The following is a 13841-nucleotide window of genomic DNA, read 5'->3' as shown; positions in this document are numbered from 1 at the left end:
TAAAAAAAGATTTAATAGACACTACAATATATTAAAAAAAGACTAAAAAATTCAAAAAATTTGTCCCATTTCTAAGTACAGGCAAACAAATAAATGCTTATAGAAAGCAAAGTCTTATGGGAAGAAGAAACGACATCTTGAAAAAAATAAATCATTATTACAAAATATAAATGTGTATATCTGAAACAGAAAAAAATTTATAAAAATTAAAAGAGCATCTATAAAACAATGATGATAGTAAAAAAAAAGAACCAGACCCGTAGATCAGGATAAGAAGTTATAACCCAGCTTCGTAGGTTAATTAAAATGAGATGGCGTCCTCTCTCCGAAAAATCTTCAACATGACACATAGTTCAAGTTGCACTAGAAGATCTATATTCTTCAACAAATTTCTTCGCTTCTTCCGGAGTGTTGAAAAATTGCTGACTGTTGTCATTCAGCGTAATTCTAAGCTTCGCTGGATACATTAAAGCTTGTTTAAGTCCAATCGAGTGAATCTCTGCTATCACTGGTTTAAAAGCGATTCTCGATCTCATTACATCGTATGAATAATCTTCAACAATTCGAAATGTGTTAGTGTTGTAAGAAATCATACCTTTTTTACGAGCTAATCGAATTAAAAGCTCTTTCTCCCGAGGATAATGAAGGCGAACAATCACCGCTCGTGGTTCCAGACAGAGCCGAAAATCTCGCAACTCTGTGAGCGCAGTCGATAACAGGTTTAGATTGCAAACCTTCAGCACTGAAAGTTTCCCATGGTAATTTAGAGAAAAATTCAGTTAAATCACCGGACTCGACTTTTTCGGGAAACCCGATGATACGCAAATTCTGTCTGCGAGATCGATTTTCGAGATCAGTAATTTTAAACTTATACTGATCCATAGTTTTAGCATTCGACTCTACCTTCTTCTCCAGCGCTTCAATTGTATGTACTTTTTCACAAATTGATTTTTCAAGAGTCGCGATCTTATCTTCATGCCGCTGAATGTCTGATGCCTGCGATTGAAGCTTAGTTTCAAGCGATCTATCAACTTCTTCAAGTTCAGATATTTTCCTGGTAAGCTTATTTTCCAAACTTGTCAGTCTACTTCCCAATTTACCATCTAATCCGCCTTCCAGACCCGCAAGTTTAGCATCCAATTTAACGTCCAAAAGACTAGAAATTGCGTCGATGGATAAAGGATCCTTAGACGATTTCTTGCTTGTAGCCATTTTAAGTTTGACAAGATTAGATCAAATATTGTTTTAGGAAGAAAAAAAAGTTAATCGAAAGTATCAACTCATGTGATTAAATTCGAAAAGATTTGATTAAAGGGTGATTATAGTTGAAAAAATGAAGAGCGCCTAAAAGGCAGATGTTTACGTCGCCATCTTGAAACTCCACCCCCCCCCCCCCCCCCCTCATTCTCCTATGTTCTATGGAATAAAGTCCTATCCTATTCAACCTTACCCTCTAACTCATGTCTTCAAGTCCGGGCAACATCCTAGTAAACTTTCTCTGCACTCTTTCTGATATTTTTCCTGTAGGTAGATGACCAGAACGCCATATAATATTCTAAATTAAGCCTTACCAACATCTTAAAACAACTGCAACATAATATCTCATTTCTGGAAGATGCAAGAAGCATAACTGATTGCTTAAAATAAAAGCACAACGAATAATCCTTTTGAATAATGAATAGCCTTGTTCTTCAGACACTAACATGCAACTTTATTACCCCAATCCACTCCAGAGAAAAAGTTAGTGAATATGAAATATACAAAACGCAAGTCAGTACACTAGGTTAAATATTGATTTAATAAACTGCTGCTCCAGGATTACCTTTGTCTTGTGCAATCTGTAAAGATAATCTAATCATTATATATTTGACAAAGGAATTATACACAAACATATTACTATAAACAATTATAATTAAGTATCAGTGGAGAAAACAATTTACTTTCTGGAACAACAGTACCATAATGTAGAATTCACTTTAAGAACTCTGTTTACATTGCAATTAGTTTCTTTCTTACCTGCCAGGTTTATTGATATATTTTTGGAGACGAGCTTTCACCTCATCATATGTAAGAAAAGCCATGTAGCCGGGGTGGGTCACAGCCAAGAAATTCCAATTTCTTAAAATAGAGGTCCAAGGCTAATGAAGAAAAACATTTTTTTTTACTCTGACAGTTGGGGTAGACTACATACACTAAATGTTAGTAGACTTTTATCTTCAAGCTTCAAGAAAACCTGTACTGAAGAATTGTAGTTATATTTAATATAGGGACCTTTGTCCAATTAAAACCAGAAGTCAATTTTGTAAATTTCACAACATGTAGTATCTGTCTGTTAATAAAAAATAAGGATGTGACCTTCAGACATGTGACGACTCAGCTCTTGAAATTACAATACATCTCAGCTACCACAGAGCAACAGTATGCTAGTTACAGTACAAAATAAATTGACATTCAGTCTGTCATCTACTATATGTGCCAATGGCTAACCTGAGCAAACAAAAAAAAGTAAACTTACACTATGATTTTATCCCAAATTCCTTTCTATTACAGGCATGATCTATTATCCATTATTTTTTGTAAATTATGCAACATGGCCTTGACCTCAACCACTCTATTTTGATAAATGCTCTTCTTTTGAATAAATTTCCAAGTATTTTTTCTACACCCATTCTGCAGCAATAATTTTGAACTGGTGCCCCCTTGTGGCTATTTGTTTAACCCGAGGAAAAAGTATTCCTGTATTTAGGTATTCAAAACACTGAAGATTCAAAACTCTGAACGTTCAAAATTTCTATTCACCTTCCTTCTCCATTACATTGGCAAGATGCCAAGTAAATTATTTTTCTGCTGTTACCATGGCTTTGCAGTCATAGCTCCTGGTGGCTTTAATGTGCTTTCTCTAATAACAGCATCCGAGTAATGTCATCTCTCTGCAGCTACCATTGGGCAGGGTGTACAAAAAGCGGAAGTCCCTCAACCCTACGTTCAAGAACAGCTACTTCTCTGCAACCTTTCACCCTTGAATCAACCAGTAAATCCCTAATCACAACTACAGTTTAGCAAAACCTTTGACTACTCTGATCACTTCGTATTAAAATTGACATTCTTTCTGCTCTAATTCAATTTTTCTCTTGTAAAAATTGTGTAGAATTTATGCTTAATACTTGTGAATGTTGTTTATATGATGCTATGTAGCTGAGGTTACTGCAAGTGAGTTTTTCATAACACATATGCTATGATAAAAACTCACTTGACACAACAGTTAAAACTGCGTTCCTTATTTAAATGTGGTCTAAACTATGCTTTGGAGAATTATTTTTCATGTATTTGTTTAATCTAGTACCCCATGCCTGTTTAAGAAACAGAGTTAATTAGAAATACAAATATGATTTGAGTACAACAATTGTAGAACACACAACACAAAACAGTGCAGCATAGTACTTCAGCCCATGATATTGTGCTACCCTATATAAACTACTCCACGATCAATCTAATCTTCCCTCCCACACAGCCCATAAGCCCCCAATTTACTTATATCCACGTGCCAATCTGAGAGTCTCTTAAAAGTCCCTAATGTATCAGTCTCTACCACTACCCCTGGCAGTACATTCCAGGCACCCACCAGTTTGTATAACAACCTTACTCTGACATATTTGCTAAACTTACCTCCAATCACCTCTCATATAAGCCATGCCACCCTGGGAAAAATAAGCTGATTGCCTACTCTACCTAAGCTTCTTATAATTGTATACACCTCTATCAAGTCACCTTCATCTCTAACCTACTCAACGTTTCCTCAAAAGATATGGTTTCTAATCCAGCCAGCATACTGTTAAATCTTCTCTACACCTTCTCTGAAATTTCCGTATCTGTCCCATGATGACGTGACCAGAACTGAATACATTTAAATGTACCACACCCAAACCTTCCCCTGAGTTTTATTGTATTCCCCAGGCCTATTAAGATCCTCTGCAGTTTATGAATGTCCAACCTGTATACAGCCTATACATACAAGTGAGGTGTTGGTAGACAAGTAGAACAGATTTGCCGGCTACTACAGGCACCTTCTGTCACCTGAGAACTTGATTTGCCAGGAAATTCATTCTACTTGTCTATCAACACCTCATATGTATAGGCTGTATGTATGGAAGTCCGACATTCCTACTTGCAAACTGCCTGGGTTACAAACAGTTGACAGGAATGGAACTTGTGCAGCCCAGGAAGGACCTGTATTTCTTTCAAATAAAAACCTTGAATATTAATTTTCTCATTTATGACACAATATCTGCAGGTAGGAAATACATATTTAAGGAACAGCCCTGTTTTAACCTCTTGGCAATTTATCCTAGAATATTCACATTCATCAGGAGGTCACTGCTTACTACCTTCTATATACTTTTACTTGAAGTATTTCTCAAAGTTAAAGACTTCATTTATTGTAGTTCATATAGACATACCATTCACATGATTTTTCTTAATAACTTTACTCCTGACTAGAAATATATACAGTACCATAAACAACGTCATCAATTACCTTTCATTTACTCTGGTGGGTAAAACAGAGAACACACACCTATATTAAAGCAATTTATTTTACTGCTTTAATTGAAAATATTTGGGTTACTGTATAAAATAATGGGATATTTTTTTTCTTCTTGGAATTAACTTATTTATACAGATCTTACAACTTGTAATAAACTTACCTAAAAATCAAATAACAAGTCCCTTCCAAAGAGGGGAATGATTCTCCTTGTTTCAGGTCCAACCTTTGGTCTAATAGTCCTTTAGTTCCACCCCTCACCCTGCCCCAAAAGGTACATATACATATACACAAATGCACACGCTAACCCTTTCTTCAGCCAAGAACATTAGTTTTAATCACTATACCCCATGTGCTCTCTTAACTCAAGAACTATTTTGAAAATGTGGCAAACAAGTTTGTCAATCTAAATACCATCCTGTCCCAAAGCTACCAAAATCTTTTCTTTCTGAGCACCCCAATAGCTCTGTTTTCAGAAATTCCTTACGAGTATGCAAAACTATAAGGAACTGTAACAATCTTCTAGTTCAAAGGATTTTAGCTAACACATACTTAGATACCAGCTACTGTCACTGAGTTCCAAGTTGCAGGAAAACTGCTAACAAGACTCCCCACTCAAAGGACTTGCATAATAAGTTTGTACACATCTACAATCTTCATCCAACACCTATGATCTTGCCACCCTCAATCAACCCGTTTTAAGGTATTCATTCTAGCCATGCAACAATTGAAAAAAAATCTATAACTACCTGGATTTTATTTAGCCTATTAGAATTTACAGCTTGTTCATAACGCAGCTTAGTTTGATCTTCTTTGGAAAGCTTAGACTAGCTCGAATTACTCAAAATAATATACTTTTAACAAATGGAATAAATTAGCAGAGCAGGTGAAATGCCAAATTAAAACACAGAAATGTGTAATTAACATATTTATTTTAATAGTCATTAACTTACCTGAAATAGCCTGGTAAAAATATCAAATTCAAAGATTGAAATGTAATCATTGCAGGTTAAATCAATTGTAGACTTTAGAGCCATGGCTTCCAAACCAGAGCTGATAGAATGAACTTCATGAAGGCACTGTCTAAAGACTTTCCAAGGTACAATGGTCCTGAAAGAAGGAAAATCCTGTAACTATTCTTCATTATTTATGCTTTAAAAATCACAGTAATGTGCATTAAATACAGAGCAAACATCACTATTATTAACGTAGCCTGCCTTTTTTCAGACTTATTGTCCATTTATCCTGGGAATAACTTCGCTCATACCAAATATCTTTTATTCAAATACAAACAAAAAACTATTAAAAACAAATCAACAATTAATTCAAAATAAATCCTTCCTAGCAATGACAAGGAACGGCCTTCCCATTTTTTTAAAACTTCATAATCATTTAAAATTAGCATGTATAATTGTTCATAACATTGGCTAGAAATAATGGTATTTGAGGGCCAAAAGGTCATATTAAACAAACCAAGCACGTGGGTTTAAATAGTGCTTTCAACATATCAGAAAGATCCACGGTAGCTAAAAGGAGCTTTATCAAATAAATTTGATAAACACTTCCACTGGGGTATACAAAGACAGCTAATCAAGTTTGATCAGAGGGATAATTTTAAAGAACCATCTTAGAGGAAGAAACAGATGGATAAAGTTGTAGGGGATTCCAGCGCCCTTGGGCCCAGGATACAGACAATATGGCCATTAACGTGAGACTGATCAAGATGGGGAATGCATCTGGGGAAGCCAGATTTACAGAATACCTCATCTATGTTAACTTTTCCAAGACTGTTCCTACTCCAATTGAAAAATGCACAGAATCAAAGAACTATTCAGTAAAAAATGCAAAATAATGAAAAAATTGTCAGAGTTTAACTTGCTTTATTACACAAATTAACACAATAAATCTTTCACATAGGTTGTGAAAAAACATAACAAAATTGAATTTCACTGCCCCAAGTATTACACTCCCATGTCCTTGTTTAGTAGTTGTCAATTGCAATACAACAAAATCGACATACATTTCTATAAAGCTGCAACTGACACTGTTAACTTGGACAATAATTTTACATTGATTTCCCAAGACAACTTCTGAATAAACCATCAGAATTCATAACTTAGAGACTTTGGACATAGTCAAAGTCCCGTAGTTTAAGAATAACCTTAGTAACCTTTACAAGGACTATATGAATTGATCTTGAGGACACCAATCAAACCATAACATCTTTAGAAGGAAATCATACAACATTTAAAATTGAAAAGGGTTAGCATACTGAACATCACGCATTACACATTTAAATACAAATCCCTATTCAACTTAACTTTTGCTACATGAACTACAGTTTGATGTTCTGTAGTTTACCAATCCAAAGGAATTATTAACATTTCGTTAGATTTTACAGGATTACAAAAACTCACTACATGAAAACAAGGTAATTTGACAATCAAATCCATGTAAAAGAAGCGACTTAGTATTTCCCAGCTTTCAGGGTTTAGCCATGTACTTTCTTTAAATGCCATATTGAGTTTCTCCCTCCACACTTTCAGATGTCCATTTCCAGGCTCCTACTACTTCACTTAGTAACTCTTTTTCCATCCATTCTAACTCTTCTACCAATTAACCTAAGTCTAATCATTTCTGTGAAGAGATATATGTCCTTTCTTTCACACACCTATACCCTTTCTTTCACCAATCTCCTACAAGTCCAAAAGAACCAGCCTAGCAGAAGATCCCTCTTCATAATTAAAGAAGTCAATCCTCAGTTTTCCTCGCCACGCACTATTCTGCTATCACATCCTTCCAGAGGTGCAATGGCCAGAAATTTATACAATTTTGTGCCATTTATTTTGCATTAAAGTCTCAAGTGATATAGGCACCTTTTCTGTGTTCCTTAATCACTTCAACTGCTACCTAAAAGGAGCAGTGGGGATATACTCAGCCTTCTTGTTCCTCTACATCCCTTATTAACATATTACTGAATATATATTCCCCTGCCTTATTTGCTGCTTTTAAGTACATTTCTTCATATTTGTGGATTGAATTCCACTTAAATGCAATCAAAAAACAATATTCAAATATTTCCAAATTCTGATGAACCAGACCCAAATGTTAGATCTGCTTCCCTTTCACAGATGTGGCCCAACCTACTGAGGGCTTTCAGCATTTTCTGTATTTATAACAAACTTCTGACATTTGCAATTGTAATTTTTCAACAGAATCTAATAAAACAAATCATGACATTACTAATCTTGTCTCATGTACATATTTCTCCCTGTAGCTGTTTCAAGGTAGTTTACATTGCTTGCATGTTTTTAAAAAATTCTTGATGAAGCCACAAAGCAGCATGCTTAAACCTCCTTGGCAAATAAATTCTAGTAATAATCTAGTAGTTGATCACACTGAAACATCAAAATATCATATACTCCATTATAATCCAGGAAGCCAAAAGGTTTGGAAGAATCCACATTTGAGTACTAGAACAAAATATGTAATGAAGTCATTTTAAATCACATTGCCCATTATTGTTGCTCTTCAAACCACAAACCACAAATGTGACCACTCTGTTGACTGCTGGTCATTATAAACATTGCAAATTAGGTCATAAAAAGATTAAAAAGTTGCAATAAATGTGCAGTGCAAAATATTTGCTACTTTCTGAAGATAAAGTACGCACTGGATACAGACAAATGCATCACCTTCCAAGGACATGCATGAAAAAATTTAAATTATACTACATTGTGCATAAAAAGATGTTTCATACTTAAAGGCTTTTGGAAATATTCCTTGCATCCAATCTTACACAATTAAAATATCTGCCAAGCCATGAAACATTTTTTTTTCACACCATAGCATGGCATCCTAAAATTTCCACCTCTCCGAGCTTTTAATGTATTTTCAAATAGAATCTAGGAAGATGCCTGTATATTGTTTTTCACATGTAGTGTGTCTATATCTACTTAGCATTACTAAATTGCCGAGATGATAAAGGGATGATTGAAATAACAAACTAAAACAAAATTAATAAATGAAAATAAAGATACAATGTAAAGAATGTAATTAACAAGATCTTTAGTCAGTGAAGATGCTTAATTTTATTATTTCAATTTACTCAGAAAGGGAAATTAAAAGTTACATCTTATATTTCCAAGATTAGGCAAGCCTAGGAAAATGGCAATGAAGCATATGTCTTCAATATTAATGATCTATCAGACACCATCCTAGATGCTTGACAAACAGGAAACCACTTGGTAACTTGCTGACATACCACATCAGAGGATACCTACAAAAATTGACGTCTTTCAATATATATGTGACAACGAAAGGTTACAGCTTCAAATATTGTGACAGCACAAAATGACTGTATTCTTTACTGTCATTAACTTAGTCCCTCAAATGCCCAACATTAAGAATATTAAGGTCATGCACTAAACGTCACTTATCATATTTGTCTATCTTAGGCTTACATAGAACACAACCTCAAACATTTATCAGTACTTCCTGTGTAAGTATTTTGATGTCCAGTGATTCCGCTCCATTTTATATTGAGACATTATTATAATTTTAATTACTCTATCGCTAGGTTTGCATAAATATCCCATTGCAAACAATTCATTCAAATTTCCATTCATCTGAATCCCTCTCAAATGGACTTCCGTGATGGCACTTTCACTCGACAAAAAATAGATTGTATAAAATACAGAAATAGTAAATGGGAGTGAAATGGGTTAGGCCAGAAATGATATGAACTTAAATTCAATAATATTACTCAAACTCATAAACAGAATTTCTTTTCAGTTAAGCTAGATTTAAGTGCACACACTATTTTTACATTTATCCATCTGTAGATGCACGAAGAGTGGTAATGCAGGAGCAAGATGATGCACGACAGGAGGTTGGCAATGGCTGGTGGGGACTACAGAATTCCCTCTGGTTTGAAATGAACTAAATGTTTTCTGAGAATCCATCAACAAAAACACATTTAAAAGCTTCCTCTTTTCTAATGGGGGAAAAATAATCCTCTTTCTTTAGCTTGGTAATTTCACCAAGTGTAACTTTAAAACATCAACTGATATTCAATGTGGTTAAACATCCTGTATCTTTATAAAAATGTTGTAAAACAAATTTTGATATCAAGCTACATTAGAATATTTCCGGGCTGCTCACTTAGTTCATTTTGAGGAATGAAGTTAAATTGTTTGAAATAATTCACAGGAGGGTTACAAATAAGTTCCATTTTACGTTCTAAGATCAGTAAAGAGGAAACTCAAAAATTGGTTCGAGCTTTATGGAGAATCATAAAAATAAGAAATAGATTAGGGAGGCTTACAGAGGAAGACCATAAGAACTCAAGAAAATAGGTGCAGAAGTAGACCACCATGCCCCTCAAGCTTTCCATGTCATTCAGTATGATAATGGCTGATCTATACTGGCCTCAACTCATCTTTGGTGTAGGTTTCCACTAAAGTTCATTTCCACAATCTTTCAATATTTATCTGATATTAACTGAGTGTAAAGACCTGGCGTCCATCACCTGCAGGACGGAGAATTCACCCAATCTATCCAGAGTTATGGACTCATACATTGAAGACGAAACTGCTCATGATTGAATGATTAAATTGAGAGGTGATCAAAAATCCAACACTGAAGTAGCTCAGTTACCTTGGAGGGTTATAGCACTGGGAAAGATTATTGAGATAGAAGGGTGAATCTATTGTTTATCTAGAAGCCGACAAAAAATTGCTAGGAAATGGGCAAAATAATTTTGTGAGCCTTCAATTTTATCAAGGAGAGCATGAGGGAAGCCTATTGGTAGTAGTCAAGCTTAGAGATAAAATGATTTTGGTGCAAGTTTCAGCAGCAAATATAGGGATAGAATCAGACAGCATTTCTCCATATGTAAATAATACAGAAAAACAATTTAGGATCAAATATGACACTGTAGGTCTGAATAGTGTTGTTCAGTTTCAGAAGCCTTATTCGCTTTCAGACCAACTCTGAAGAGAGGGCTGGAATCATAGATGACATAATTCAAGATGACTACTTCAGTGTTCCCAATAGTTAGCTGGTGGAAATTCTCCTCATCTAGCACTGAATGTTGTTCAGAATGAACATAGCAACAGAGTCAAGAAAGGTATTGAGATCAATCAAGATGCATATGGCAAGAGAAAATAAAGCAATAGCTTTCTGTTACTCTGGATTGGAACATCATTCATAAACTAAAGCTGATCAAAAAATGAAATGGATTATATCAATCACTTCCTAGGATTTTTGGGATGATTGCATTGAAAGAGAATGATAGGCAAAATCTGGGACATCGATCCAACGGTTTGCTGCACTACATGAAATTACATTTATTGCAGATCTAGTTTTTATGATCATTTTATGGACTAATGATGGAGAAGGAATTAATATGATTAAAGAAAAATCAGATAATTTTAGATTTTTAATAACTATATTAAAATTTTGCACCACAAATATTCTTGACCTGCCACAAGACTTTAAATGGTCTACATAGACACTAATGAGTAACTATACCAAAGTAACAAAACGAGGAATTTTTATTTATTATTTAGTAATTTCTCCACCAAAAAATATACTTAGAATGTTACAGATGCTTTCATAAAACAAAAAAGGGTTCAATTCTAAAATTCAGCCATAATATTGACCATGTGTTTATTTTCTGCAAATAAATTAAAAAGGAACAAAGATAGAAATAATTAGAATATTCAAAGACACTCTGAATAATTTGCTCCTATCATACCATACATACTAAAATTCAAATCTAATGTCCTGCTAAATTAGGCTTGAGTGGCAATCAATCAATCAATCACCACATGGTAGGATACCCTTCATCAGGACTCAGGAATCAGGTAGCATAGAATCAAACCCTAATGAAAGGTCTCAGATCGAAACGTCAACTGTTTACTCTTTTCCGTAGATACTGCCTGGCCTGCTGAGCTCCCCCAGCATTTTGTATGTGTTGCTTAAATTTCTTTAATCTATTTGTTTCATGAGTTTTAGAATGATTTCTTCATGACAGATGTATTTAGAATTTAACAGTAATGCAAAATTGTTTTCAAACATACCAAACCTACAGATTCCAAGACAGTAAAAACAGAATAAAAATGTTTTTCAGGAAAATGGGATAGTATGGTGAGGAACTATACTTCAAAAATATTTTTACATTTTCTAAGCATTTTATGAAGTATGAGATTACATCCTTATTGCACAAATAATTTGAAAAGATGTAAGAAAATTTCCTTCAGTATGTTTAGAAGCTTAAAATTAATTCAACAGAAGTCACGTAGCAAAATTAGTAATGGTCTTTAATGTTCATCCTCTAAATTTCCGTTAGATGGAGATCAAATGACATTTTGTTTTAGATTATTTAGTACATCAACTGTTGCAGTAATGAAGCAACCAAAAGTGAACTTAAAAGTAGCTGTAAAGGTCAAACCAGAGAAAATAATCTAAACAAACTGAAGAAATCTACATATGCAACAGCAGACACTTTAGCTCTGTTGGCCACATAAAAAACAGTACCTAATGCATGCCACAATGTTTTTTTCTAAAAATTCGGCACAACTGGGATATTGGTAACATCATATTTTTTCAAAAAAATATTACAAAGAACTGGACAGTTTATTAGCCAATAAGTGTACCTTCACAAGTACACTTGAATGTGACTGTCACAAAATCCATTCTTCCCAGCCATTTAAGAAATTAGTTGCTTAGAAAAGGCTTTGAAGTCATACTTACTTGTCATCAAAGGCACGTTTCCAGAATTCTGCAGCATCTGCTTTAGTGATGCGAAAGATGTCACCTTGAAAATGTCCAAAAGGGAATATGGCTTTGATTTCCGCAAGCATGTGGCTGAAGATCAGCGACAACTTTGTCAGATTTCTCCTAGGGAAAAAAAGCCACACATCAGAATGCTAAATATTCCAATCCAACTCTACATTTCATCCAACGTTCTGGAGTGTGCAGAAGAGCTTTACAGCTTTTAAGTACTGTCAGCAAATGAACTAAATTCCAAAACTGCAACAGACCAGGAGACTGTCCTTCACAATACAAAATTCTCTGAAGGCCAACCATTTTTACAGTGAAATACTTCCAACAATAATATAGGATGAGGATATCAGATGGCACTAAATTGCAGAATTTGCAACCTTGACCAGTCTAGGCAAAGCAAAGATAATCCAAACAGACTTAAAAAATGTCATACCAGATAAAGCAAAAGCTTTAAACCACAATGCCAATGTTTAAATTACTAGATACTTATCAAAAAGATGATTCATCTCATTTCCAGACATAGAAATATCCATAATGGGCTATTCTTGGAAATTTTCAAATTGTGGTAGTTTACCACTGAACTGCCAAAAATTCTCAACAGTAGTGTAACCTAGCTTGGGAATGATGTGTAAATGAGAAAGTTCTGAATTTGCTCGTTGAGCTTCACTGGCAATTCCCCAATGGTGACCCAATATTGGAATCCAACACTGTGCACATTCTTGCTGCAATTTCCCAGGAGTTGTCCTCAGAATGAACCTAGTGCAAGAACATCAAGTTAATTTCTTCAAACGGAAAGGAATGGATGAAAGTGAATTTGGGAGGTAGAACATAATCAATTTTTATTCAATTAATAGGATTTGCTTTGACGCTTATTGGTATTTGAAATGTTTGTCCTTAATATGTTTTCAATTTGCTTAACTGATTGCAAGGGATGGATCAGGGATATTGAGAAATATTTAAAATGTATTGTCCTGAGACAACAGGGCATTTGAAGCACCTCGAGGTAAAAAGGTTAAAAAGAAGTTTTTTTAAAACAATCAGGGAATACTCAATCATCATTATTGAAGTATTTTAACATTAAATCAAGCTATGGAACATCAGGACAAATTACAAAGACATTCAGAATCTTTAAATTAGAAGTTTAATTTCTAATTATTTATTGAATAAAAATTGGCAGTCAGCATTCCTTTAATTTTAATGGGGACGGTCACAACAATCTTGCTTTTACAGAGAGAAACCATTCAACCCTAAAAAGTTAGGTAAAAATCAAAACTGCAGATGCTGGAAAACTGAAATAAAAATAGAAAGTGCTGGAAACAGTCAACAGATCACACAGCATTTGTGATTAGACAAATGGAGTTAATGTTTCAGGTTGAAGGCCTAAAATATTGATACATCAAGAAATTGAGAATGATGTGTGACAACTTTATTTTAAAAAAATAATGTGATACACTTCAACAAGTGTGTCTGTGATTTTTAAACCCAAGCAAGCGCTCTGATCTCACTACTT

At 34.4% G+C, this 13841-nt stretch overlaps 1 protein-coding gene across 3 annotated transcripts in view; it reads right to left on the bottom strand.

Moving 5' to 3' along the window:
- The window catches only part of cblb (Cbl proto-oncogene B, E3 ubiquitin protein ligase), a 155624-nt gene that overhangs the window by 61228 nt on the left and 80555 nt on the right, over positions 1–13841 (bottom strand). For all 3 annotated transcript variants that reach the window (XM_059968523.1, XM_059968524.1, XM_059968525.1), the window contains exons 2-4: positions 12299–12445; positions 5494–5650; positions 2017–2138 (exon numbers count right to left, since the gene is read on the bottom strand). In XM_059968523.1, the coding sequence (XP_059824506.1) occupies positions 2017–2138; positions 5494–5650; positions 12299–12445 (426 nt within the window). The remainder of the gene's footprint in view (positions 1–2016; positions 2139–5493; positions 5651–12298; positions 12446–13841) is intronic.

This window comes from Hypanus sabinus, chromosome 4, assembly GCF_030144855.1.
Source record: "Hypanus sabinus isolate sHypSab1 chromosome 4, sHypSab1.hap1, whole genome shotgun sequence".
In the NCBI taxonomy this organism is placed as follows: Eukaryota; Metazoa; Chordata; class Chondrichthyes; order Myliobatiformes; family Dasyatidae; genus Hypanus; species Hypanus sabinus.
The sequence above is the reverse complement of the archived record's forward strand: the minus strand, read 5'-3'. Positions and strand labels throughout refer to the sequence as shown.